The 26,591-nt window shown below is 42.6% G+C and overlaps 4 protein-coding genes across 5 annotated transcripts; 3 read left to right on the top strand and 1 right to left on the bottom strand.

The window, feature by feature from the left end:
* Positions 1-194: 194 nt before the first annotated feature.
* On the top strand, positions 195-6,612 carry LOC131353150 (repetitive organellar protein). Of its 2 annotated transcripts, none has more exons than XM_058389945.1 (8): positions 195-295; positions 1,049-1,381; positions 1,803-1,829; positions 2,361-2,417; positions 2,529-2,861; positions 4,450-4,509; positions 4,593-4,907; positions 5,049-6,612. In XM_058389945.1, exons 2-8 carry the CDS (start codon positions 1,051-1,053, stop codon positions 5,921-5,923), a joined length of 1,998 nt encoding a protein of 665 aa, XP_058245928.1. In that variant the 5' UTR covers positions 195-295; positions 1,049-1,050; the 3' UTR covers positions 5,924-6,612. The 2 variants fall into 2 exon arrangements, with proteins under 2 accessions (XP_058245928.1, XP_058245920.1); XM_058389937.1 differs by having other exon boundaries at positions 235-386.
* On the bottom strand, positions 6,202-10,063 carry gnptg (N-acetylglucosamine-1-phosphate transferase subunit gamma). The gene is made up of 10 exons (XM_058389983.1): positions 9,877-10,063; positions 9,696-9,750; positions 9,237-9,359; positions 9,068-9,151; positions 8,857-8,950; positions 8,620-8,734; positions 8,395-8,477; positions 8,196-8,321; positions 8,018-8,099; positions 6,202-6,415 (listed from the first exon to the last, which is right to left on the bottom strand). The coding sequence occupies exons 1-10, from the start codon at positions 9,923-9,925 to the stop codon at positions 6,339-6,341; spliced, it is 888 nt and encodes a 295-aa protein (XP_058245966.1). The 5' UTR covers positions 9,926-10,063; the 3' UTR covers positions 6,202-6,338.
* Positions 10,064-10,554: 491 nt separating this feature from the next.
* On the top strand, positions 10,555-14,325 carry tsr3 (TSR3 ribosome maturation factor). The gene is made up of 6 exons (XM_058389971.1): positions 10,555-10,912; positions 11,227-11,437; positions 11,547-11,740; positions 12,014-12,184; positions 13,329-13,383; positions 13,563-14,325. The coding sequence occupies exons 1-6, from the start codon at positions 10,792-10,794 to the stop codon at positions 13,708-13,710; spliced, it is 900 nt and encodes a 299-aa protein (XP_058245954.1). The 5' UTR covers positions 10,555-10,791; the 3' UTR covers positions 13,711-14,325.
* An 881-nt stretch (positions 14,326-15,206) lies between these two features.
* pdpk1b (3-phosphoinositide dependent protein kinase 1b) lies at positions 15,207-26,591 on the top strand. The gene is made up of 14 exons (XM_058397483.1): positions 15,207-15,365; positions 18,462-18,656; positions 19,745-19,787; positions 20,505-20,642; positions 20,868-21,012; positions 21,148-21,245; positions 21,501-21,576; positions 21,681-21,749; positions 23,044-23,140; positions 23,333-23,506; positions 23,969-24,198; positions 24,319-24,376; positions 24,461-24,613; positions 25,163-26,591. The coding sequence occupies exons 1-14, from the start codon at positions 15,342-15,344 to the stop codon at positions 25,274-25,276; spliced, it is 1,614 nt and encodes a 537-aa protein (XP_058253466.1). The 5' UTR covers positions 15,207-15,341; the 3' UTR covers positions 25,277-26,591.

The following is a 26,591-nucleotide window of genomic DNA, read 5'->3' on the forward strand; positions in this document are numbered from 1 at the left end:
CATGGCACCGAGCCCGAGCAGGCAGTGAAGTAAACTAACATGCTTTCATTAATAATGGCTGTTAAGCTGGAAGAGCTCCACCCTAATGCCAGATTTCTGGGAAAAACAAGTGTTTACATTACATTATTTATGCACAATATGTATAACATATATAAAGATATAGATAATAATAATGTATATAATAATGGCACCCTGTGTTCACAGAGGGAGTTTCCTGTGCTGTAGCCTGCAGCAGATTCAGAGCCCTGAAGTATGCAGTGATCAGATCTGACAGATGGGTGTGTCTGCACCTAAGGTGTGTGTGTGTGTGTGTGTGTGTATAAATATGTGTTAGTTCACAGATTGTTCTCTGAAGCAGAACACTGGGACGGCGCTCAGAGCACGAGGTAAGAGCTGAAGGCACACTTTTTTTTTAGTAATGTAGTGTAATTTTATAAAATAAATAATCCTATTGCATGGTTTTATCTACCTTATGTTACTTCGCATCAAATCAAACAGCGTGAAGGTGCTTATGGACGGAGTTTCAAAGCATGCCGACTGGATGAGATCGATCGTTTACTCAAAAAAATTTTTTATATACTTATTTTATTTATTAAAAACTACAGAATTGCAATAGTATATAAATCTTAAATAATTTCCTGCCAAAATTTATATTAAAAAAAAAAACACTCAAGGTCTGCAATATAGGAATAAAAGGAAATATGCATTGTATTTTTTTTTACTTGTTTTTATTTTTTCTCTTTGCAAATATTGTGCTTTTTGTGATTTTTTTTAATTCTTTAAGAATTTTTTTTTTAATATAAAGTGAAAGACTATATTTTAATCACTTAGCCACACCCACTCCGAGCCACGAGCAGGTGAAGGAACAAACTGATCCGAGTGATAATCTTCAAGGGTGTAGTGCAGAATTATTGGCACCCTACTTAATGCGTGCAAGAAATTCAAAGAAAAACAATAATCACTGTATAGTTCTAGGCTTCTGTGGATTGAGATCATTATAAAATGTTATAAAGCATTCATTTAATTTTTTCCTGTTCTTCACCCACAGACATGTTCATACTAATCTGCCGCTACAACCGGGTGTTCGCCTACCCCGGCGATGATGTCACGCTGTCCTCTCACCTCTCGCCCGAAACCAGCGCCATGCCCATGGAGGTCCGGTGGTTTCGGGGGACGGAATGCATTTACATGTACAGAAACGGGCAGGTGAGCGTCGGGAAGGGCTACGAAGGCCGGGCGAGCCTGTTAACCCGGGAGCTGAGTAGAGGAAATGTGTCTCTGACCCTGAAATCCATCTCACCCCAGGACATGGGGATCTACAGCTGTCAGGTGCTTACTGGCTTCAACAAGGTGGAGAAGTCCATCCATTTATATATGTCAGGTGAGCACAGCATACGTGTCATACATACAAACCACTCAGTCCTGTGTTCCTCGGACTGACCTTCTCACATAAAACATCATGTCAGCTATTAAACATCGTCTAGGAAAAGTACACCAGGCAAGTCGCTGTGTGTGAACATGATCAGAAGGTTAAGGGTTCAAGCCGCCCAGGAACTACCACACTCATACTCTATCGAGGTGGTGACCCTACGCTCTGACCCCACCTTCCTAACAAGCTGGGATGTGTATATGTGACAAATAAAGCCTTTAATATAAACCTTATACATAAAAAAGCACTGTCATGAAAGTGTTAACCAGTCAGATTGAAGAATTCAGCAGCACTGCAGTGGTTATGAAGGTACTGTTTACACCTGTGTTTACATTCGTACGTTCTAATCCATTTTCTGGTTGTTTTTCTCTAGGAATGGAGCCACTTTCACCTGATCTAAGTAAGTTCAAGCTATAGATTGAACATAAACTGGCTATGATCATGGGGATTATATTTAAATATATATAATTCACACCACAAATAGAAACAGAATTTCTAGCTACCTGTACAAACTACAACTATATAACCGAAAGTATGCGGACACCCGACTGTCCCACCCCTTGTGGGCTTGCTGAACATCTCATTCCTGATTTAATCCCCTCTTTATAGACTTTAATCCGTGCTTTTTAGCGTTTGGAGCGGGGATTTGTGCTGATTCGGGCGCAAGAGCATTAGTGAGTTGAGGCGCTGATGAGAAGAACCACAAACAAACATGGGAAAATTGGGAAAACATATGCATGTCTCTTGCAGAAAACTTCACCGTATCAGTTTTGTAGCTTGGGCTCCAAATAAGTTCTTGTACATGCTATTAAAGTAAATATGACGCATTAGGATGAGCATGCATTAGTCTTTAATCAGTGAACAGTACTGTGCTTTAAAAACACCTATGATGATGGAATCAAACCTGAATTAATGACATTTTCTTGAATAGGCCCGACGCTTACAGAAAAGGACAGCATGAACATGGAAGAATCTGTCCTCATACTTGGTGAGTATTCACCTGATCCGACCCAGGTCTTAAAAAATCAATCCATTCCTGTAAATTCCTTCAATAAGATCTTCCGCAGTAATTCCAGTAATTCTTTTCTTCATCCTTTAGAGTTAAAGAAATTACTGCAGCAACGGGAAAAAGAGCTTCAAGATAAAACCAGAGATTTGGAAGCCACGACCGAAATTCTGAAGACCAAGTCAAGTCTCCTGCTGTACAAGGATGTAGACCTGGAGAATATGAGTAAACTGGTCAATCAGAAAGAGGAACATGTGAAGACCGTGCTGAGCGAGCTGGAGGCGTGTAAGAGGCAGCTGGGACAGAAGCTGCAGGAGAAGGACGCGGTGGTCGAGGAGCTTCGAGTCCATCTGCAGGACAAAGAGCACAAACTGGAGGAGGAGAAGAAGAAACATCTAGGGGAAGGAATAGAACAGCAGAGTACAGGTGAACTTTTTATCCCTGTTAAGATATGTTTAAGAGCCAGGAAATGATTTTATCAGCTGCTAAGCCATAAGCTCTGAGGCAGTGTTGAGAGTTATATTCAAAACGGCAGACTTATTAGTAAAGTGAATTGATAATATTTGGGCCAAAACGTTAAAGGCGGATTCATTTCACTGGAATTTCACCTGTGTAGACAAACGTGTCAAAACGTGTCCACAGATCCAACACACGTGACCCATGTGCATTTGCAGCCATTTACACAAGATCAAGTCTATCTGAAAACCTACGGTTTACTATTTTAAGGTTAAGCTTAAATCAGGAGTTGGATGAGATCCATCTACCTTCCATTTAATCCGTCCAATCCATTATCACCAGTATGGTGATATTTTCTCCAACAAATTCCAAGTTCCACTGAAAACTCTTAATGCTTCAGCTTCATACCAAGACATTTTGGACAATTTCATGCTCCCAACGTTGTGGGAACAGTTTGGGGATGACCCCTCCCTGTTCCAACATGACTGCACACCAGTGCACAAAGCAAGGTCCATAAAGACATGGATGAGTGAGTTTGGTGTGGAGGAACTTCACAGAGTCCTGACCTCAACCTGATAGAACACCTTTGGGATGAATTAAAGCAGAGACTGTGAGCCAGAGCTTCTCGTCCAACATCAGTGCCTGACCTCACAAATGCGCTTCTAGAGGAATGGTCAAAAATTCCCATAAACACACTCCTAAACCTTGTGGAAATCCTTCCCAGAAGAGTTGAAGCTGTTATAGCTGTAAAGGGCAGGAGACAACTCCATATTACATTCATGTGCATGTAAAGGCAGACGTCCCAAAACTTTTGGCAATATAGTGTAACTTCCTGATTCCCACATTAGTTTTCTTGAGAGCCTGCAGAAGAAGGTCTCCATCTAGACTGATAGTGGTTCATGTGGAGGCCATTGCAACACATCAGAGCACCATCTTTCTGAGGGTCACAAAGATTCTCTTGGAAAGAATCTCAATCTTGTGCTGTTTATACTATGGTGTGACCTTGTGGTTGAACTTCCCAAAGTCACATCAATCTGTTGATCTCTTGGTTCCCCTTGTTGTTTAGCCCGGATGTTGACCATTTACTTTTAATACCAACTGGATAAAAAACCCACACACACACAAGGGAATCCCTTGACTTTACAGTTTCTGGCTTCCTGATCAATAGAGATCATCGCCATGGTACCTACCATAATGTGCAATTCTACATGGAGCATCTCCTAGAAGCAAAGCCTCATGATGCGTCTTCAACAGGTTCCTCAAGGTTCTCCAAGTGATTCTTGGTGAAGATTTCTGAGGTGTTTCTACAGGAAACTACCAGGGTTTCTTCTGATTCTATAGACCTCTAGGAGATGATGTTCTTTATTACGAACATACACTATATATCCATCACTTCATACCTCTGTTGAAGGTCTGCATGCTCACACGCTCACGAGTGATTTAAACTCGACCCTGCTAGTCATTTTGGGTTCCTAGATCTAAGATAAGTACATACGGAGGACATTTTCCTGTAATCCTGCCTGAAACTTCCGACTAACTCTCTATTTGTTCCTTGCAGAAAGACTCAAGAACACGGCACAGGATGCCACAGACACCCAGGAATCGATCCATGTACTCGGTAAGCATGCACCTGATCATAACAGGACAAATATAAACATTTTTTATTAAAATTAAATAGTGCATATTTTCTGTCATTTGAAGAGTTGAAGAATTTACTGCAGAACAAGGAAAAAGAGCTCGAAGATAAAACTATGGAGTTGGAGAGCATGTCTGGAGAACTGACCAGGATGATGAAGCTGCTACAAGACAGAGACACGGACGTGCGGAATTTAGCAAAAGAGCGAGACGAATGTTTGGAGCACATGACCAGAGAGATGGAAATGTGTTTCCGGGAGCTGGAGACACTGGGACAGAAGCTGCAGGAGAAGAACGCGCAGGTTCAGGAGCTTCGAGTCATTCTGCAAGAGAAAGAGAGGGAGCTGGAGGAGGAAAAGAAACACGGACATGTGATTACAGGTGAAATCTTTAAACATCCCAGATGTCTTTTTTTAAATCAGTGTTAGGAAAATAACTCTGAATCGCTGATACACGTCCGCCTTAAGCTTATTCAGGCTTCAGGGCATTTTGTTGACACGTTTGTTGCATGACTGCTTGCAGAGAATCAAACGGCGGATGTTTCTCACGTCGTCCTGAGCAGAACATACCAAACCCCGAAGGAGCAGCTGAAAGAGATAGAGAGCTGGATTGCTAAAAAGAGAGAGGAGAGAAGACTGAAAGAAGAGGAGGAGAGGACAGAGGCTCTCGAGAAAGAGTTTCTCGATTACGTCTCGGCGGTGAAAGAGCTGATCGGAAAGAAATACGAGAAGATCGTGGCTTGGGCCAAGATGATGGCCGTGCTTCAGAAAAAGCTAGAGGTGGTAGAGACAGACGAGGAACGGCAGGCGCTGGAGATGCACCTGAAGGAAGCTTCTGAAATGCAAAGGCAAGGTGAGGAACAGATAGAGCAACTGACGGAAGGCATAGAGGAAAAGAGGAACGCCATCGAAGAGAAGCACAAGAACGACATCGAGGAGATCAGGGAGAAATACAGCACCGTGTCCAAGATTGAAGCGGAAACTAACATCCTGAAAATCCTCCTTCCGGACATCCAGACGTACTTTCAGACGAGAAACTCGGACGCTCGGGGAGAAAGACGAACGGCGGAGTACACGCACGTAGACGGGGTGGAAATCCGTTTAGAGAAGGAGATCCTGGAAACCGGGACGATTCCAGTCGAGGGAGAGGTTACCATAGAAACAGAAGTGGAAGCGGTGAGATCCGTTAAGAGCGGCCCGGAAATAAACAACAGCCGAGTTGTGAAGCTCGTGCGCAAAAACGTGACCTGGCAACTTGACGATCTGCCGAGCGAGGACGAAGGTACGGAAGACGTGAGCAACAAAATGGTGAACGGTGTGATAATCGGAGCGCGAGAAATGAACGAGCAGGAGGAGGCGTGGGAAGTTGAAACCGGTGAAGAGGACAACGCTCAGTAGACCTACTGAAACTGAAAACTTTTCACATAGTGATAGGCGTTAGATTTGCTAGCTCCAAGCTAGGTGGGTGTGGTCTAAGTAGAAGCAGTTACTGCAACTTTTGAAACTGATGCTAATCCAGTGATACAGACACAGGACAGTCTTTAGGATTACAGCAGGTACAGCATCCATGTCAGATTATTTCTTCAGCAGCAGGCAAGTCGTTCCAAGCAGCAGGTAAGACAACAGGGCATCAGGATGTGTCGTGTGTCTAATAATAAACATTTTCGTACACTTCATTTTGCAGTCTTGTGTTCGGAGTGTGTGTGCGCGGTTTTTATTTCTCAACACTTATACAAACATCTACATCGGCATTGTCCAGTCGATTAAAAATCACATTATCACATTCTTTAGGGGAAACTTGAATCTTTAGGTTTTAAAGATTATCCAGGATCCCTGCATCACCCCTGAGGCGCTGGTTCTGTGGCGCGATCGCAGGGACGGTCGGTCTTTCTGCAAAAGAGACGGGGCTTAATGTTAAATCAGTGATAACTGAACCTGTTATCACTTATGTTATAGCAGCTCTGTTACGACCTCTCGTTTATCTCTGTCTTGAAGATCGTAACGTAAGAAAAATTAAAATCCCAGCTTGTATTATGTAAAAACTTAAAAAGCGCTGAATAAATGTTCAATGGAACAGAACACAGAAACCATGTGCTGTACTTTTAATAATTCAGGACCTGGACAATGGTGTTACTCGAGTACTCATCATCACACGCTGTTTAGTAGCAGCCACAGCTGTTTTTTTATAAAACTGTTGTTATCAATAATTAAACTGTGTAGTCCGCATTTTAAAATACGCTATACTGTCAAAAGTTTTGGGACGTCTGCCTTTACATGAACATGAATGTAATATGGAGTTGTCCCACCCTTTACAGCTATAACAGCTTCAACTCTTCTGGGAAGGATTTCCACAAGGTTTAGGAGTGTGTTTATGGGAATTTTTGACCTTTACTCTAGAAGGTCTGGCTCACAGTCTCCGCTCTAATTCATCCCAAAGGTGTTCTATGGGGTTGAGGTCAGGACTCTGTGAAGTTCCTCCACACCAAACTCACTCCATGTCTTTATGGACCTTGCTTTGTGCACTGGTGTGCAGTCATGTTGGAACAGGAAGGGGTCATCCCCAAACTGTTCCCAAAGTTGGGAGCATGAAATTGTCCAAAATGTCTTGGTATGAAGCTGAAGCATTAAGAGTTCCTTTCACTGGAACTAAGGGGTCGAGCCCAACCCCTGAATTCAATGATTTGGAGGCGTGTCCCAAAACTTTTGGCAATATAAGTGTATCTTTATAAATAAAAAAAGTTATAAAGATTTGAAAATGTATTTTTTCTCATTTTATTAGTCAACCATCATCATGAGATCACCTTTTAATAACACTACATAACATACACCAATCAGGCATAACATTATTACCACCTGCCTAATATTGTGTTGGTCTCCTTTTTGCTGCCAAAACAGCCCTGACCCGTCCTGCACTGTGTATTCTGACCCCTTTCTAGCAGAACCAGCATTAACTTGAGCAGTTTGAGCAACAGTAGCTCGTCTGTTGGATCGGATCACACGGGTCAGCCTTCACTCCCCACGTGCATCAATGAGCCTTGACCGCCCATGACCCTGTCGCCGGGTCACCACTGTTCCTTCCTTGGACCACTTTTGATAGATACTGACCACCGTGGACCAGGAACACCCCACAAGAGCTGCAGTTTTAGAGATGCTCTGATCCAGTGGTCTAGCCATCACAATTTGGTCCTTCATCAAACTCAAAGCTCAAATCCTTACGCTTGTCCATTTTTCCTGCTTCTAACACAACTTTGAGGACCAAATGTTCACTTGCTGCCTAATATATCCCACCCACTAACAGGTTAACAAGCACCTTTGAAAACCACATCCAATCAGCTCCTTTGTTTACATTGAATCATGAATATTAATGAAAAATTTGTTTTTTCATTAATTTCAAAAATTACAGGTCATTGTTAGGGATCGACTCCGTTATCAGCTGTGGCTGCTATCTTTAGTGTTATTCTGTAACTGTGTGTGTGTGTGTGTGTGTCTCACCAGTGCCCACTTGGTATGAGATGTTGTGTTGGGTGAGCAGAGAACGCAGTCGCTCGATTTCAGCACGTTGCTTTTCAAATTCCTGTCAACACACACTTCATTATATTCCGTTCACACAAACACACGTGTCTTTCATGAGCACATACTATTAAACACACACACACACACACACTCGTACCTGTGTGCACTCTAGCAGGTTCTGATGTTTAGGACTGGATGTGTGTTGCTCCTGTTGAGCCGGCTGTTTAACTCGTTTCAGAAAGCCGGCCTCTTCAAAAACGTCCCTCAGCATTTTGCTGTAGCCCTGAAGACAAAAAAGGGGGGGATTAAGACAAGAATGTGTGTGTGTGTGTGTGTCTGTGTGCGCGCGTGTTCACCTGTTCAGTGATGAGTTCTTCATATCGAGCCTGTTCAATCTCATCCCATTCTTTCTGCAATTTCTCGCTCAGCACTGGATACACTACACACACACACACACACACAGTCATTAAGATTAACCAACAACATAACTGCACCTTGTTCCGCTCCATCATTGCTCCAAAACAACCCCAAGTGTTTTACCCCCTGCTTTATACAATGGGAAAGGAAAAAAAACAACAAACCCAGCAGGGAGTGAGTGTGACACACGAGTGGTGTCTCAAAAGTCAGAAAGTACACACACGTCTCTGGCTCGGACACTCGGGCAAGTCTGCTGCTGTTCCCGCACGTGAAAATGACCTGAAAGAGAACATTCTGTCAGGTAAACTGTCTTTCTGATTCCAAACTAAACTGAGCTTAGGTTTGTTTCAAAGGGTGATGTTCATAGACGGACCTCTCCACACACACACACACACACACACCTTGGTCTGTCTGTTCATGCTCCCACAGGAGTCTCCTTCCCTCATCCACATGGCTGTGAAGGTATTATTCTCAATCTCCCACTCCTGCCAGATCCTACACACACACGCATTATTATTATTATTATTAACAAAAAATAAGGGAATATATCCCTTTGCTATTTTTACTATTCCAATTAGATTTGTGTGTGTGTGTGTGGGTGTGTGTGTGTACCCCAGTATTCCACTGTAGGCGTTCCACCTGAAGCTCTGCTCGTGCTGTGTCACGTTATGGAATGGACAGAAGTCATACTTGTACCTAACCCACACAAGAAACAGATAAATCCACAACGCAATGCCACTGAGATTTTTATTCTGGACTTAACTGTTAGAACTTTACTGACATGGACTCTGTGTAGCTGAAGCATTTCCCTGCCAGTCGGAAGAGATGAGGAGGACCGGAGATGGGAGACGGAGAGACTCGGGCCTGCAGCTGGCTGCCCTGTGACAGGAGGTGATTATTCAACCTGAGAGAGAGAGAGAGAGAGAGAGAGAGAGAGAGATTTATAAGAGTCATGATTTTATACACTATATTTCCAAAAGTTTTGAGACATCTGTCTGTCATTACATGCACATGAATGTAATATGGAGTTGTTCCGCCCTTTACAGCTATAACAGCTTCAACTCTTCTGGGAAGGCTTTCCACAAGGGAGAGGTTTAGGGTATCCAAGTGACCCATGCACAGCTGCATATGCAAATTACACCCTTGTATTTTTTTAATCATTTACCTTTGTATGTAAATGAGTAGCTGGTCACGTGACATACATTTATCGATCATGCTTAGTTATGGTCAATCAACTCACCCAAAGGTATTTGGTTCCTCCACTATTTTCATCTTCCCACCCACCACTAGTGCCACTGAAACAAAGTAGTGTTATTATTATTATTATTGTTGTTGTTGTTATTATTGACAAGATCCAACACCCTTATCAATAATAAACACAGACACAAAACCGCTATATAGTGTCATTACAAAGGACTTACCAAAGCATGCCAGCAACGGCAAATGTTGTCGAATAAACACGTTAATCATAACTTCCGGAATGTTGTTTGTTTTAATTAAATTAACCAAATTAATCAATCAATCAATCTATCTACATGATTTACAGGGCTTCCGCATCTGTTTTCAAGCGCGTGTCGCCATATTGAAGGTTGTTTTAATCATGTGACCCGAAGGTGCCTTCATTATCATGGTGAAGAAACGTTAAACAGTGTTGTGGAGTTTCGTTCAACTGAAGTGTTACAGCAGAGTTATGGGGGGATTCTTACACATTGGAGTTTAAACTGAATTGAATTAATCATTCTAAATCTTACCCTATTGTAAGAATTCATATAATATATATAAAGTACTAAAAGTAATTCGTATTTGAAATAATAACACGTATAACGAAATTGTTTCCACTACGGGCAACTCGAAAACACGTAGTCACAATAAATCCGACAAAATGTGAAGGAAGCATCAATTGGCCCTCTGCTTTGATGAAATTCAAAACAGATTACTATTTCCAACAATCGATATTATTAACATTTATATTAATGATAATCATAACATAATAATGACCCGTTTGTGCGTTTATACTGCGTGTCAAATTTTCAGGACATTTTTTGTAACCACATAGAGGTCCTGATTTTGCGGACCAATCAGAATCCTGGCTCACATCCGGGTATTCCTGCTGTAAGGCGAGCGTCTCGGAGAGAGTAGCATGTTAGCATGTTACGTCACGTCAAGTGGTTTAAATCTGTTAGCTGACATTTCTTAGCGTGTTGGGAGACGGAAACGTGACAGATTTCATTTGTAATAAAATTGAACACCGTTATTGTATGAGCGTTAGTGCATCATTAGGAAAAGTTAATCTAATAACCGTGTAGTGTAACCGTCTCGTGAGGTTAGTGTTAGCAATGGGGCGCAAAAAACAGTTTCAGGCCGAGCGACAAGCCAACAGAGGCAAAGACAAGAGACACAAAATGAAAGGAAAGTCTCTGGAAACTTTCACAGAAGAAATGCAGGAGGCTTTGGAAGGTGTGTGTGTGTGTCTGTGTGTGTGCGCGCGCGCACGAGCCGCTTGTGTGTCAGTGATGTGTGAGGTCTGTACAATATTTTGCTCATTAATCATTATCGTGATATCGAGCTTTGTGATACGGATTCTTACCGATAATCGGTCTGAATTCTGTCACTTCCGCGGTAAAAAAAATATATAATTGTGTGATCCAAAAGCATTAAGTAAAGTGTAAATTAAATTTTCTTCTCAGGCTTGTCATGGTGTTATTTAGCATTTAAGTGAATGAAAATAGCTTACAAATGTAGTAAAAAGTGTGTGTGTGTGTGTGTTTCAGCGAGTAAAAGTGCAGAGTCCGAAGAGGCGGCAGTGTGTGTGAAGTTGCCGTGTCCTCTGGCCATGTGGGAACTGGGTCACTGCGACCCGAAGCGCTGTACCGGACGCAAACTGGCACGGAAAGGCCTGGTGCGCTGCCTCCGACTCAACCAGCGCTTTAACGGCCTCGTCCTCAGCCCCATGGGCACCAAATACGTTACACCAGCTGACAGGTGAGCTCTAGTGGAACCCATCACTAAACACCGCCATGAACCACTTGCTTTGTGCCAGATTCATCCTACAAGAATATCATGTTCACTAAACTGATCTGTGCCTTATCAGGGAGATTGTTGCCGAGGGCGGAATTGCGGTGATCGACTGTTCGTGGGCGCGGCTGGAGGACACGCCTTTCAGCAAGATGATTGGCTCACACCCGCGGCTGCTGCCTTATTTGGTGGCGGCAAATCCCGTGAACTATGGCAAGCCGTGCAAGCTGAGCTGTGTTGAGGCCTACGCAGCCACCTTCAGCATTGTAGGTAATCAACTGCTCATTGTTTATTGTCCTAGAGGATCATACTCCCCTTTGTTTTATAATCCTTACGTCACAATACTCTTTTCTTAAAATTCCGTAATTGCACCATATATAATACACTCACTAGCTATATTATCCTAAACGTGGATAGGTACTGACTCTAGTCGTTTTGTTGCTACACACAACACCTCACCTGTCAATCAAAGTGATGCAGATAAAGGCTAGAAGATGAGCTTTAAATGCTAACATTGTGTGTGTGTGTGTGCGTGTGTGTTAGGTTTTCAGGACCTGGCTGTGCTCCTGCTAAGGAAGTTTAAGTGGGGTTTGGGTTTCCTCGAGCTGAATAAAACACTTCTACAGCAGTACGCCACCTGCAAATCAGAGGAGGAGCTGCTCACGGTGGAGAAAGAGTACCTCACCTCCACTCCCTCAGAGGAGGAAGAGTTAGGTAAGGCTTTTCATCATGGTCCATTAAGGATTTCCCCCGCAACACACTTTACCTCATAACTCAGAAGAGCACAAACTTTACTGTGATGTACTTTCAATTAGGGCTGCACAATTAATCGATTTTCTAATTTCGATTATGATTATAGATGCCACGATTACGTAATCGTTCAAAGCTGTGATTACAAAAAAAAATCTACTTACATTATTCTGTGTGTTTAAGGGATGTTTATTGCGTTACGTTGTGAGGGGCGAATAAATACGCCGCTTCGCACCCCGTGACTAAAATACCTTACAGCCCTTGACCGTGACAGCAATAAAAAAAAAAGTCAGAAAATACAACAATCTTATTATTGAGATAGTAGACTAACTTCTAATATTTAATGTTAACACAGTTGATAAAAGTCGGCTAACAAATGTATGTTGTGTGAAAAAGGAGGCCCACTGTCTTTGATTCTGAAAACTCCTGACATATAGGACCCTTTTGAATATTATTCCATACCCAAGACCTACAAAAGCCTTAAATGAAATCAGCCTAAAGATAGATCTAAATAAAATCTAAACTGTTAAAGCGCCAAGACATTACAGTCTGAACCTCATGACTTTCTAATGCAGTATTTTAGTTAAAATACAGACATGACTTAGGTGAACAATGGACCAGAACAGACTCCATCATTCAGCTGTTCTGTCTATTGATAAAGGAATTCTCAGCACTAGAAATACTAGTATGGTAACTGACCATCAAGTCTCTGAGATACTCTCTGATTATTCCACCCTCAAAGAAATTGGATAGAAAAGTCACCAAAATAAAAAATATTTATATGTTATGAAATATGGCATGCAGTTGCTTCAAACAATGATATAAAACTATTCAAAACACCATTTAATGTAAATTGTGATAATCGTAATTAACAATCGCAATTACAATTTCAAGAGAATAATCGACAATTATGATTTTTGTCATAATCGTGCAGCCCTACTTTTAATACCTTTTAATATTTGCAATTTTGAAAAGGACCATGGCAGAGCGCAGTGCCTTCTGGGAAATGTTCTGCTCAGGATAGGTTCATCTGGCAAAATGAGCAGTAAAATAAAGCACAAGTTGATGCAGGTGTTTAATATTTGCGTGTGTGTGTGTTTTGTCACAGATCCTTTTGATGTGGACTCGGGGAGAGAGTGTATGAACCTCAACAGACCTCTCCGGTAGGAAGAAACACGTTACTATTCACTTACTGTGTTCAAATGCTTACTCTGCCCTTCGGTTCGAGTTTGTTGGCAACTGCTTCGGTGTTTCACTTGCTCTTAATAATATGATTGTTTTTATGGTTTCTGTTGTGATTCTTGTACACGATGCTCATTTTCTCAATGTTTTGCACACATAGAGTGGAAGAAGACGACATTGAAAGTGGCGAGGCGTCTGAAGAAGAAGAGGAGGAGGAATCTAAAGAAGAAGAGGAAGAGGAGGAGGAATCTGAAGAAGAAGAAGAGGAAGAAGAGTCTGAAGATGTGATAAAAGAGAAGCAGAAGTGAAGAAAAGGAGTCATGCTGAAATGCAAACACAAGTGTCTGTGTGCGTCCCAAACTGCTAGAGCTTGAGCAGAGCGGCTTTTAGATTCAGTGACTGGGAAGAGTGGTGAAGAAAAACCGTGTTTATGGAATGTGTAAGGTACAGGATGGAGTGTGTGTCGCTGGTGCATCACAGAGAATGATGTGCTGATTTTCAGCCTGAGGAGTGAGACAGAGGTAATGAATTAACACACAAGGCAGATCTGGAAAGTTCTAGAAAATGGTCATGCAAGTCTGTTTTAGACTCTTGAGTTGAACTGGAAATTCTTGACCTTTTATCAGTCTGTAATCTCTCTCTCCCTCACACACACACACACACACTGTCACACTGTCAGGTCAGAGAATTCCCAGTTTGCAACCCCAAGTCTTCTTGTCAGTACAAAAACTGCCACTTGTATCAAACGTAATAAAATTAGCGTCTTTCAGGAAAACAGACATTCAGCATTCGGACAATTGTCTGATCACGCTGTGTTTAGGAATGAAGATCAGTCAGAGACTGGTGTCTTCAATCACTCTTACACTACCAGCTCTTTAAACAGCTGGAATCCTGTACTATAATGCAATTATATTTCTTTCTTAATAAAAAAAAGTATGTTTGCACTAAAAATGTGTTTGTTGGTGTTCACCTTGTTGTTGAATTCCCATTTTCCTGTAAATTCATGTGGTTTATTCCTCTTATACCACAGCAGTTTGTAAACACTTACAATTTCTATTTTTTCATCCCTTAGTAGTTGTTCTCCTCCATAAAAAGAGGATGTGTTATAGCAGACATGGCTTTCTCTTGGTTTGGTCAAGTACCATGCGATGTTCTTGGGCACATCATCAGTGACGGAAACCTGGGGTCACTGTGTGTTTTTTTGGGGGAGTCTGTAATCATCAGACACCCTTTCTCATCTGACCCGAGGCTGGGTGATCAGTGAATGCGGAACGGATCATGCGTCCTGATCCAAAGCCATTTTTAAAATTCCTCTGAGAAGCTAATTTGGTGCTTTCTTCATTTATATCCAGAAAGTCTATGCCAGGGACCATGTCTGTCCTGAGGGTGCTGTCTGTGATGGCTTCTAGAAACTATCAGTAAGACAAAAAAAACAAAGTGCAAATAATTATGTTCTGAAAACTTTCCTGTATCTTTATATCTGAGTATTATGAAAAGCTGACATGGACACTACTTCCAGAAATGTTTAAAAATAATAATAATTTACAGACACCCTTATCCTGAGCAAATTACATTTTCATACAGATGAACAATTAGAGGCCCTGGTGATTGCATTTTAGAGAAGCTAGGATTCGAACTCTCAACCTTCTGATCAGTAGTCCAGTGCCTTAACCACTATACTATCACACTATAAAAAAAATCCACATTTTCTGACCAATCAGAGTTGAGAACTCAGCAGCGCGTATTCGGCTGCCTGAGTGTGTTTATCTTATAACTCGGCGGTAGAGGGCGCGCGCGAGCCCACCGCGTCCGCACCTCCGTGACTGCGGTAACGTTGTTGTGGAATGACGTCACGGCGGTGAAATGCAGGCGCAGCGGCGGCCATGACTGCGGGCTCTGTGATTATTTAATCCGGATTAAATACTGGCGGAAAACGTCCATGGCAAGAGCCACGAGTCAGATGGTGAGTATCAGCGCTGCGCTCCCGGCGCTGGCTCGAAGCCGCCTGTGCGCGCGACACGTACCGCGCCCGTTACACAGCCTTTCTCCTGCGGGGCCTTCGGTTGAGCCGCGGCGGCGGCGGCGGCGGCTAGGCAACTTAGCCTGCTTTGGGGCTAACCTTGTCGGGTCTGTTCATTTTTTTTCCCGCATCCGTATTCCGATTATTCCGGTTTGGAACGCCGTGATTGGTCGTCTTTTTACCTGTCTGCCAATCGACGGGCAGCTCGTGCGTACGAACGCCTAAAACCGGAGGCGTGGTTTAGCCAAATACGGGTGTTAAATGAAAAGTGTTGTAAGATACCAGCTAGCATCTTTAGCATAATAGTGTTGTTATAGGGGGCAGTGTTGTCGTTTTACTTTAGTGACAATAATTTATTTACGCCTTATATTTGGTTATATGATATTTTTGTACATTATTTTATATGCCTTAAGTGTCAAGCATTTTATATTCTACCCAGTGTTATGAATTTGGGAGGTTTAGCGCGCTAGGATGCTAATTGCGGCAACTAGCTAGCTTAGGGTGATTTCTATCTAACGATAATGGAAGTCTAGTAATAACTTTTAAATCTTTTAAAATAACTCGCATCTTATTTATGCATGCTGTCTTGTTTACCGATAACGTTTATTCCGAGTCCGGGTTCCTGATCAGGAGTATACGCCTTAACCCGGGCTCTGGGCTTAGCTACAGGAGCTAAGCCTAATTGACATGACACACACACACACACACACACACACACAGATTAAACTTCAAACTTCTTCGTCATTTCGCTCCTCTCCATTTTGAGACTTCAGAGAAACCCAGCCCAGACTGCACGTGCTAGTTAGTTAGTTGGTTAGCTAGTTGGTTAGCTCTCTAGCTGTAGCGGCTGGAGTTAGCGAGGCCTCTGGCTAATGAGTGGACTTTTGACTTGAAGTGCAACATCATGTCATGTTTCTCTCCTGTGTGTCAATGTCACTATCACGGTGATGTAGAGAAAACCCTGGACGTTTTTTTTTATGTCTCTTGCTATATTTAGCACCATACCTTATTTAAATAAAAAAGGGAGGAGGAGGACGAGTGTATTCGTCCCTTTTCTGACTAGGAATCGTAAGGGAATGTTTGGGAATCGTGAACGCCCCACCCGGTAGACTTGAGGTCCCCGGAAACCAGTATTCAAACCTACACCACTGAGTCAGTGTTTCACCCTCAGACTTCATTTCATTCTGAAATTTTTACACACCTCTGCAAACCATTTGCACCAGATCACCAGAATGTGAGGATGTGTTAGATCGTACAAGACGGTGTATTTTGATAAGGAATATAAAAAAAAAAACACTTTGAGGTGTGCTGTAAAATAATCAGCAACGATGTGGAGCGATGCTGAAGGCCATGGTTTTTCTGAAAATGTGTCTTTGTTCTGTTTATTCCACCAATCTTGTGGAAATTGTGCTCCTTTACCAGTCTTGATGTTAATAAGCTCAAAGCACAAAACTGCTCCGTCGTGACCTTTTTTGTGTGTGTCAGGAAACTCAGTACCATGTGAAATAACATTTATATCTCCTCATATAGAAAACTTCACTTAAGTACTCGGGTTCAACAGTCCAGAGTAATGGAGAGTGTGGGAAAGAGGTAAAGAAGCGAGTGCAGGCAGGTTGGAATGGGTGGAGAAAGGTGTCGGGAGTTCTGTGTGAAAAATATCAGCGAGAATCAAGGGGAAGGTGTATAAGACTGTGTTGAGACCGGCCATGCTGTATGGTTTAGAGACAGTGTCACTGAGGAAGAGACAGGAGTCAGAGCTGGAGGTAGCAGAGCTGAAGATGTTGAAGTTTTCTTTGGGAGTGAGATGGTTGGACAGGATTAGGAACGAGTAGATCAGAGGGACAGCTCATGTTGGACGTTTGGGGGACAAAGTTAGGGAGGACAGATTAAGATGGTTTGGACATGTCCAGAGGAGGGAGAGTGAGTATATTGGTAGGAGAATGTTGGACATGGAGCTGCCAGGCAGGAGGCAAAGAGGAGGTATATGGATGGAATAAATGAGGATATGAAGCTTGTGGGTGTTGAGGATGTAGAAGATAGGGATAGGTGGAGAGAGATGATTCACTGTGGCGACCGCTGAAGGGAAACGCCCAAAGAAGAAGAAGATATAGAAAACTTCACTTTATCAGTGATTATAAGTTTTTCTTTAATAACAAAACTTCTACTAAAAAAATCTGTTTATTAGATTTTAACAAAGTGTTGAAGCAAGTGCGAGGAGGCGGAGCTGCTGTTCTACAAACCTTCTGACCAATCAGAATTGAAAATTCTGTGTGGAGTTGGATAACGATGCCACCAAAAAAAAACCCAGCTGAAATGCGGAAACAAACTTTGAAGCAAAACTGCAAACTTACCTTAAATAAAATTGTAAGATTTTCGTGAATGGGGCTGAAGATCGGTCTCAAATTGAACCCGGGACATAAAAGGACTTAACTTGGCACCAAAAGCCTGCAGACTCTCACCTCGGTCAGTCAAGCTGCCTTCGTGTGATTATTTTTTACACCTGCTTCTCACTTGCAAAGTCCTCACTATAACCTTCATGCTCAAATGCAGAATTAACATTTTGGAGCTAGCTCCGTTTACCGCGGCGTCCTCTTAACATTCACTCGTGTTTCTAAGAAAGAACCCTCTTCCCCTTCCTTAAAAGATTCCATTAGCAGTCAGGCTTGATTCTGATTGTTCAGAACCTTAAATGTAACTACGAAGGATTGAGAAAATACGATGTCATTATTTATGCTATATGTAAATATATATGTGTATATATATATAATATTTCTCTGTGACCACTACACTATATATATATATGTGAGAGGGCTGTTATGGGGAAGTAATAGTGGTCACAGAGAAATAAACAACAGTGTGCTACAGAGATACTGTGACCACGTCTCCACGTCTCTCGTGTGTTGTTGATCTCTCAGTAGTCTGATTTATTTATTTATTGTAGCGGAAAGTCTTCATCATCCAGTCCTCTTCTAGTTGTTCCACCCAGATTATTAACTCTCCGCTCTGTCTCTTTTTTTCTTTGTGTGTGTGTGTGTGTAGTATGATGTCGTACCCCTCCACTCCTCTGGTCTCTGCCCGTGTCCATCCATGGTAAGAGGTCAGCAGGAAGCACCCCATCGCCACGGCAACAGCATGGAGGGCCAGGCCCCGCCTCCTCAGCCGACTCAGCCACGCAAGAAGAGACCCGAGGATTTCAAATTCGGCAAAATCCTGGGAGAGGGCTCCTTCTCTACGGTACGTTAAAACACGTCGCGCTTAAAAACAGCCTTCAGATGTTCGGGTCAACCTCCAGACGCTGGTGTCTGTTCTCAGGTTAGCTGGTGATGGCTGTGAAAAGTATGAGCGTGCATGAATATGAACAGTGTACGCATTTACGAATGTTGATTTTCTTTTGTACTTCATTCCATATATGGACTCAAAGACACGCCCACATTCCCATATATGGCCTTCACAGCTGCACACAGCCCTATGTATATATAGACTTGAAAATGGTCAGACACGTCTTGTAACTTTCTGTGACGAGACTTAAGTACGTACCCACAGTACGGTTGGGTTAGTTCTTTATTCGGTGGAAAATTTGATTAGAAGCTGAATAGTTTTGGATCAAAATACTCTGCTGATGAATGAAGGTAACATGATAGTACTGTATTCGTTTATCATTGCTGTGGTGTGTGTGTGTGTGTTAATACAGGAATTTGTCTGATAGACATGATGATCTGCCGCATCAAATTCAGAAGAGCATAAGAGATATGTGTATAAGATGATAAATCATTGATTTGCGTTTTCTATACGCAGAATGACTTCTGAAGACTTTCCTGTGGTGGAAAAAAAGCCCTTTTTCTTTTAAGTAAAAGTATCACCCTCGGAAAGAAATAACCCATTAGTAGGAGCGCATTAATAGAAAGCTGTGCCTTGTGCCATTAGGCAGAATTAACTCATACTTTCTAACCAATCAGGATGGAGTATTTGGCAGCACTGCGCAGGTATTGGTGGTAGGAATCACTTCAGTGACTTTGTTATTGCTACATATTGAACCGCTGCTTGTTCTATTAGAATTCTCATTTAAAAACAGAAGCACACACACACTCAAATCACCTGCTTCTCCTGTCTTACTCATACCCGCCCACAGACATACCCACTCATCCTCACTGTGTCATTAAGCCATGATGAAAAGCTCTTCTGTTTCTCCTTCCATAACAACAGCTTTTGACTCTAATGCCATGTGTGAGAGAGGATGGATAGATAGCTAGATGGAGGGAATTAAATCATTGAGTCTGGATAAAGGATTTTCATTTTGTGTTTGTTGTCTTTCTGTGCTCTAGGTTGTCCTGGCGAAAGAACACTCGACGGGGAAGGAATATGCAAGTAAGGAGTTCTCACGTGTTCCCGGTGTCGTTATAGCTAGCAGAATCCAAATACGACTGGTGTTAATGTCAACAGTACTATACAGGAAGTGTACCTTTACCTGTTGCTATGGTGACACCCTTAAAATGTCATAGTAGCCTAGCTGGATTTCTTTTCTGACTCCTGGAACTCCACCTCTTGAACTCTTAGTTACACAGGAAGTGATGCAACATCCAGGAGTAATGAGGCTAATTCTGCATCCAAGTTCATCAGTAATAAATTTATCAGGAGAATTACCCTGGGTGCTGCAGATTTCACTCTGAGATGTAGGGGAGAGGGAAGGGTTTATATTTTCACAGGCAAGAACTAAGTTGCACCTTTAATATGTGTTTTTTTTTTTTTTTTTTTTTTTAAACCTAGACCTTTACCTGTACCTTTTAAAACAGTTAAATATTTTTTTTAAGTTGTAAAAGATTCATACTGACCTCTATATATAAACTTGAGGGTACAACACCAGACAACTACCTATTATACTCTCTTTTTTATAAGATAATGGAACTAATAGTGTTCAGGGGGTGTGGCTAAGAGTCCTTCAAGCTCCGCCCTGAAGGTGTCTGTTGTAAAAAGGTTACCAAAAAATCCGTCATGTTCTGTTGCGTGCTTAGAACATGAGAAGTATCATGTTCATGTAAACTATTCCATAGTTTCCCCATGGAAATGTAGTATGTGTGTGTGCAGTTAAGATCCTGGAGAAGCGCCACATCATGAAGGAGAACAAGGCGCAGTACGTGAAGAGAGAGAGGGATGTGATGTCCAACCTGGATCACCCGTTCTTCGTTAAACTATACTTCACCTTCCAGGATGAGGAGAAGCTCTGTATCCTTGATGCCCCCCAACACACACACACACACACACACACACACGCATGTTCACACTGTTCAGCTCAGGTGCTTAAATTCTCAAATCTGATTGGTTCAGAAGGTGATTAATTTTCTATAACCGCAGCACCGATGTTCGTTCCAGCTGCAAGGCAAAAATCAAAATACAGGTTTTATATCAATGCGCTGTTATTTTGTAAAACCTTTCCTGAGCGCTAGACAGATTTCGGTCTGAGCTATGCCAAGAACGGCGAGTTATTAAAGTACATCCGCAAGATCGGTTCCTTCGACGAGACCTGCACGCGGTTTTACTCAGCCGAGATCGTCTGCGCGCTCGAGTACCTGCACCAAAAGGGCATCATCCACAGGTGTGTTGTGGTTTTAAAGCACATTCACAACAAAAGGACACATGTAGCATGCTAGATGGTTATATAATACTGAGGTAAATCAAAATAAACACGCATTTAACGGTGAGAAAATGCTGTCTGTGTGTGTAACTGCAGAGATCTGAAGCCAGAGAACATTTTGCTCAGCGAAGACATGCACATTCAGATCACAGACTTCGGCACAGCCAAACAGCTTTCCTCTGACAGTAGGCAGGGTAAGACACACACATACCCATATACACACAATTAATAACAGCAAATAAGCTATTACACATCTTTTTAAAGTCATTCAGTTTAGCTTGGTGTAATAATGTGATTATTGTGCTGTGAAACATCCACAGAAGAAGTTGTTCTCAGTTGCGTTATAACAGTTCGGTTACCAAGAAACCACTAAGACTTTCCCGTGTCAGACATCAGTTCACAGCTTTACCACTTACTGTTAATATTTTATTCACGGCTTTCGTTCACAGCTCGAGCGAATTCATTTGTTGGTACGGCTCAGTACGTCTCCCCAGAGTTACTGACAGAGAAATCTGCCTGTAAGAGGTAAGCACGTAATTACAACATGGTTTCACACACTGCGCCTCTGTCAAAACTGTCTGTTGAACATTACACAACGTTTATGTCTACACTTCACGTTCTTTCATCAGTTCGGATCTCTGGGCGTTAGGCTGCATCATATACCAGCTGGTTGCCGGGTTACCACCATTCAGAGCAGGGTGAGTGTGTGATGAACTCAGCAGATCAATTTCTACATTCTCAAGTATATTTATTTCAGAATTTCAGTCCGGTTTTGGTGTGTAGATGTGTGAGTCAGTAATATGAATCACTTTTGGTGTGTAGATTCGACTCTAAAGCTTTGGGGACTGACTTGCTTTTCAGCCCAGGAATCAACTGTTTCTGGAGCAGATTCCCAAAGGATTCAATTCCCTGTCTCGATTCCAATTCAAGCTCTGTCAGAGCATAGGCAGTATACCATAGAGTCATCAGTTTAACAAATTTCTTTTGGTTCACATTGACGGAGCCTGAAGTCAGACTCCCCAAACCCCCCCCATATCCCCCTTCCCAAAACAAGAGTCAATTCTCCAAAAAAGAGTCGATTCCCCAAACCGAGAGTTGCTTTCCCCCCAAAAGAGTCAATTCCACAAAACAAGGGTCGATTCCCCCCAAAAAAGAATTGATTCCCTAAAACAAGAATCTATTTACCCCTAAAAAGAGTTGACCCCCCCCCAAAAAAGAGTTGATTCCCCAAAGCAAGAGCCTACCCACCTCCCACCCCCAAAAAAAGAGTTGATTCCCCAAAGCAAGAGCCTACCCCCCCCCCAAAAGAGTCGATTCCGTAGAAAGAGTCGAATCCCCGCAAAAAAAGATGACCAAAAACAAGTCGAATCCACCAAAAAAAATGTCGATTACCCGAAACTAGAATCGACCCCCCCCCCCCCCAAAAAAGAGTCGATTACCCAAACCGAGGGTTGACCCCCCCCCCCAAAAATTTTTTATTTGAATTGAATTGATTCCCTAAGACAAGAATCTACTCCCCTCCCCCCAAAAAATTGGTTCCCCAAAGCAAGTCTATTTCCCCCCCAAAAAAGAGTCGATTCCCCGCAAAAAATATTACCAAAAAAAAGAGAAGTGACTCCAATCTAAAATGGATTACCAAAAAGAATCAACATCAAAACTTTGCGATTCTTCTCTTTTGAATAGGGAGTTGATTATGTATTTGAATGAATTTTGAACCGATCACAAATAAGTCAAACCAGAAGCAGGATGGCTAACTGATGTCTTGCGAACATGAAGAAAAGAAACTATTCAGGCTTCATCCTACCAGCTAGTTGATCACATTTCTAACAGATCCACTGCTTGTTGAAGGGATTAGAGAATACAGAGAAAATAAACCATAGTGAAGTTGCTTGCTAGCTGTTTTTATTATTGAGGTTTTTTCCCCCTCTGTTGAAGCTCTTCAGGATACTCAGGAACATGGCTAGTTTCATAATACACAATCTTCTCTTACAGAAATGAGTATCTTATATTCCAGAAGATTATTAAATTAGAGTACGAGTTTCCTGAGAAATTCTTCCCCAAAGCCAAGAATCTCGTGGAACAGCTTCTGGTGAGTGTCTTGTGTTTATTTCCATTTTTCTGTGTCTCAGAGTTACACTTACAGGAAATACACCAGTGACCTGCTGCTCCAGTAAAGCTGAGCAATTAGCAAGAAAACAACAACTTTCACAAATGGGTTTTTTTTTGGTCTTAATATGGGAATGGCTGATAGACGGTTTTTTTTGTCCATAAAACATGACAGTTGTTGGATCCTTGCAAGCGGATTGGCTGTGAGGAAATGGGCGGGTATGAGCCGCTGAAATCCCACCCTTTCTTTGAGTCGATCAGCTGGGACGACTTGCACCTGCAGACTCCGCCCAAGCTTACCCCCTACCTGCCCGCCATGTCTGAGGATGATGAGGACTGCTATGGGAATGTAAACACACACACTCACTCTCTCACACACGCACACACTCACACACATGCACGCACACACTCTCACACACACTTGCGCACAGACTCACACACGCACACTCACTTTAGGACATACACCAGTGTCCCAACAATTAACATATAGGACCCTCATGGACTCAAACTGTTCCTGTCCTTAAACTCTTAATCACTCTCTGAATCCTCTCTCTCTCTCTCTCTCTCTCTGAACCCCCCCCCTTCAATCTCTCTCTCTCTCTCCCCGAACCCCCCCTCACTCTCACTCTCTCTCCGGACCCCCCCCCCTCTCTCACTCTTTCTCCCCTCCCTCTCCCCCTCCGTCCCTTCCTCCCTCTCTCTCTCTCTCTCTCTCTCTCTCTCTCTCGCTGTCTCTGTCTCTCTGTCTCTTTCTCTCCCTCTCTCTCTTTGTGTCTGTCTCCATCTCTCTCTCTCTCTCTCTGTCTCTCAGTATGATGACCTCTTAAGCCAGTTCAGCAGTATGCAGGTGGCACAGCCCGGCCCCTCGCCCTCATTGGCCGAACCGTCAGAAAGTCCACTTCCCATCTATAACCCTGCCCCCAGCGTGGATCAGTTCATCCATGTTCATGAGCTGGACAGCAACAGCATGGAGCTGGACTTACAGTTCAGTGAAGAGGAGAAGCGCCTACTGCTGGACAAGCAAAGCATCGCAAACCCGTGGTACACACACACACATATCAAACATGCAAGCAGGCATGCTGTGTAATTTGTCAGTGTATGCACTATAAATATTTTAGAGAGCCTCACTGGTGTGTATGTGTCTGTGTGTGTGATTTGCAGGCACCCGTTTGTGGAGAATAACCTCATCCTGAAGATGGGCCCAGTCGACAAGCGCAAGGTGAGTGCTTTAGTGATATAAAGTGTTAATGTAGTGTGTCTTACATGATGATGAATAATGAACTGTGTGTGTGTGTGTGTGTAGGGTCTGTTTGCACGGCGCAGGCAGTTGCTCCTGACTGAAGGTCCTCATCTGTACTATGTTGATCCGGTGAATAAGGTCCTGAAGGGGGAGATCCCCTGGTCACCAGAGCTGCGGCCAGAAGCCAAGAACTTCAAAACCTTCTTCGTCCACACGGTAAATAGACACACTCACTTACTTTCTGTCTCTCTAACATCTCTTTATATGTTTGTTTTTTGTTTTCTTTTTCTCATTCTCTCCTAAATTCCCTTTTTCTGTCCTTTTTCATCCTTATCTTTCTTTCTCCCTCCTTCTCTCCTTCTTTCTCATTCTCCTTTTCTGTCTGTCTTTGTCACTTTTTCTGCCTTACGATCTTTTTCTTTCTACTTCTTTCTGCATCCTTGTTCTTTTTTCTTGCTCTGTCTTTTGTACTTCTGTCTCTGCCTCTCTCTGTGTATCTCTCTCTCTCTCTCCCCTTTACCTTCTTTATGTCTCTCTTTCATTCTGTAGAATGATTTCTGGCCACTTAAAGACAAACACATGATTAGGCTACATGTAGTTCTTATTTAGAGTCCATACATCATCATCATCATCATGTCTCATTACTTCAGGATCTGGCCTTTCCTTGACCGTAGACATGCGATAGAGATCAGACGTGTAGATTGTGAGATTGTGAGCTCGTCCTTTTCTCACTACCTTGCGCTCATTGTGACTTTAACGTTTCAGCCGAACCGGACCTACTACCTGATGGACCCGAGTGGCAACGCTGACAAATGGTGCAAGAAGATCCAAGAAGTGTGGAGGAAGATCTACCACAAACAACAGAACCCCAGCGTATAGGAGCTTTCCCCTACGGCCACGCCCCCCAGCACCCCTTCGACCAATCACAGAACAGACACACCTCCGTCTCTTTAACTCTCTCTCTCTATCTGTCTGTCGCTCTCTCTCCTTCCTTCTTGGATCTTAACGCAGGGGGCGTGTCCTGTCTGTCTGATTGGTCTGCATATAGAGTTAAGGCGGGTCCTTTGCCCTGATTGGCCGCAGTAGCTGGTCTAGCTGATCTGATTGGAGGATGTGGTGGTTTTGTGTTTTTTTTTTTTTTTTTGTTTGTTTGTTTTTGTTTTCTCCCCTCCCTCCCAAAATCCAAAAAAAAAACTGAACAAAAGGAAAAAAAAAAGAAAAAAACAGACAGGAAACCATTGCAATCATCTCCTCACTGCAGAACTATGGGTAATGTAGTTCTCCTAATGGTGATCCATCACCTCGCCCCTCCTCCCACAAGGCCCTGAGCCAATAGCGCGACTGATTTTCAGTTCTTATTTTTTTCGTTTTTTGTTTTGTTTTTTCCTTCAAATCGTCTGCAATGGGATATTGACTGTGTGTGTTCCTGAGTGGAGACATGAGCAGAGGTGTGTGTGTGTGTGTGTGTGTGTGTGTGGATATGATTGGATGCTTGAGAGTGTGTATGTGAGCACATTCTTTCACTTGGGCGTTTTTAACAGGAAGGAGATGAGCGAGTGTGTGTGTGTGTGCCTCCTCTTCCTGGTTGGTAACTGATGACTGTGATGTATAGTTGATGTAATATTGAACTTGGAGGCGAGTGTGCAGCGAGGCGACTCTTGGATCCGGGTTTTGTATTTTTATTCTTGTATAAGGTTATTTGGGCCCTTCTCCGTTCCGGGGGCCCGGCTACTCTGTGTTATTTAAATTCTAATATATGAGAATCATATTTGGATTGAAGTCACGTTCGAGGGCCTTGCTGTGTATGTTTTTTGAAATGTAAAGCCTTTGAATGTGAAGAATTATTGTAAACTATGATATTTTACAGCTTTTTTTTTTTTTTTTTTTTGGTTCAATTTTTTTTTGTTTGTTTGTTTTTCTTCTTACTATATCATAAAACATTTTCTATTTGCTCAGTGATCGACTCATATTCTGATAATTTAAAGCCTTTTCCATTCACAGGCCCTGACCCATGCGTGAGTGAGTGAATGCGCGTGTGTGTGTAAAAGAGAGAATGTGTGTGTCTTGTGTGCAAGCATGTGTGGGCGGAGCCTGGTTTGCGTTTGGCGCTGTGTGTATTTTTCCTCGTCCGGCTCTCGAGCTCGACGCCACCTAGAACTGAAATAAAGCATGTAGGGGTTTAGGCCGACAGAAA

This window comes from Hemibagrus wyckioides, linkage group LG01, assembly GCF_019097595.1.
Source record: "Hemibagrus wyckioides isolate EC202008001 linkage group LG01, SWU_Hwy_1.0, whole genome shotgun sequence".
Lineage (NCBI taxonomy): Eukaryota > Metazoa > Chordata > Actinopteri > Siluriformes > Bagridae > Hemibagrus > Hemibagrus wyckioides.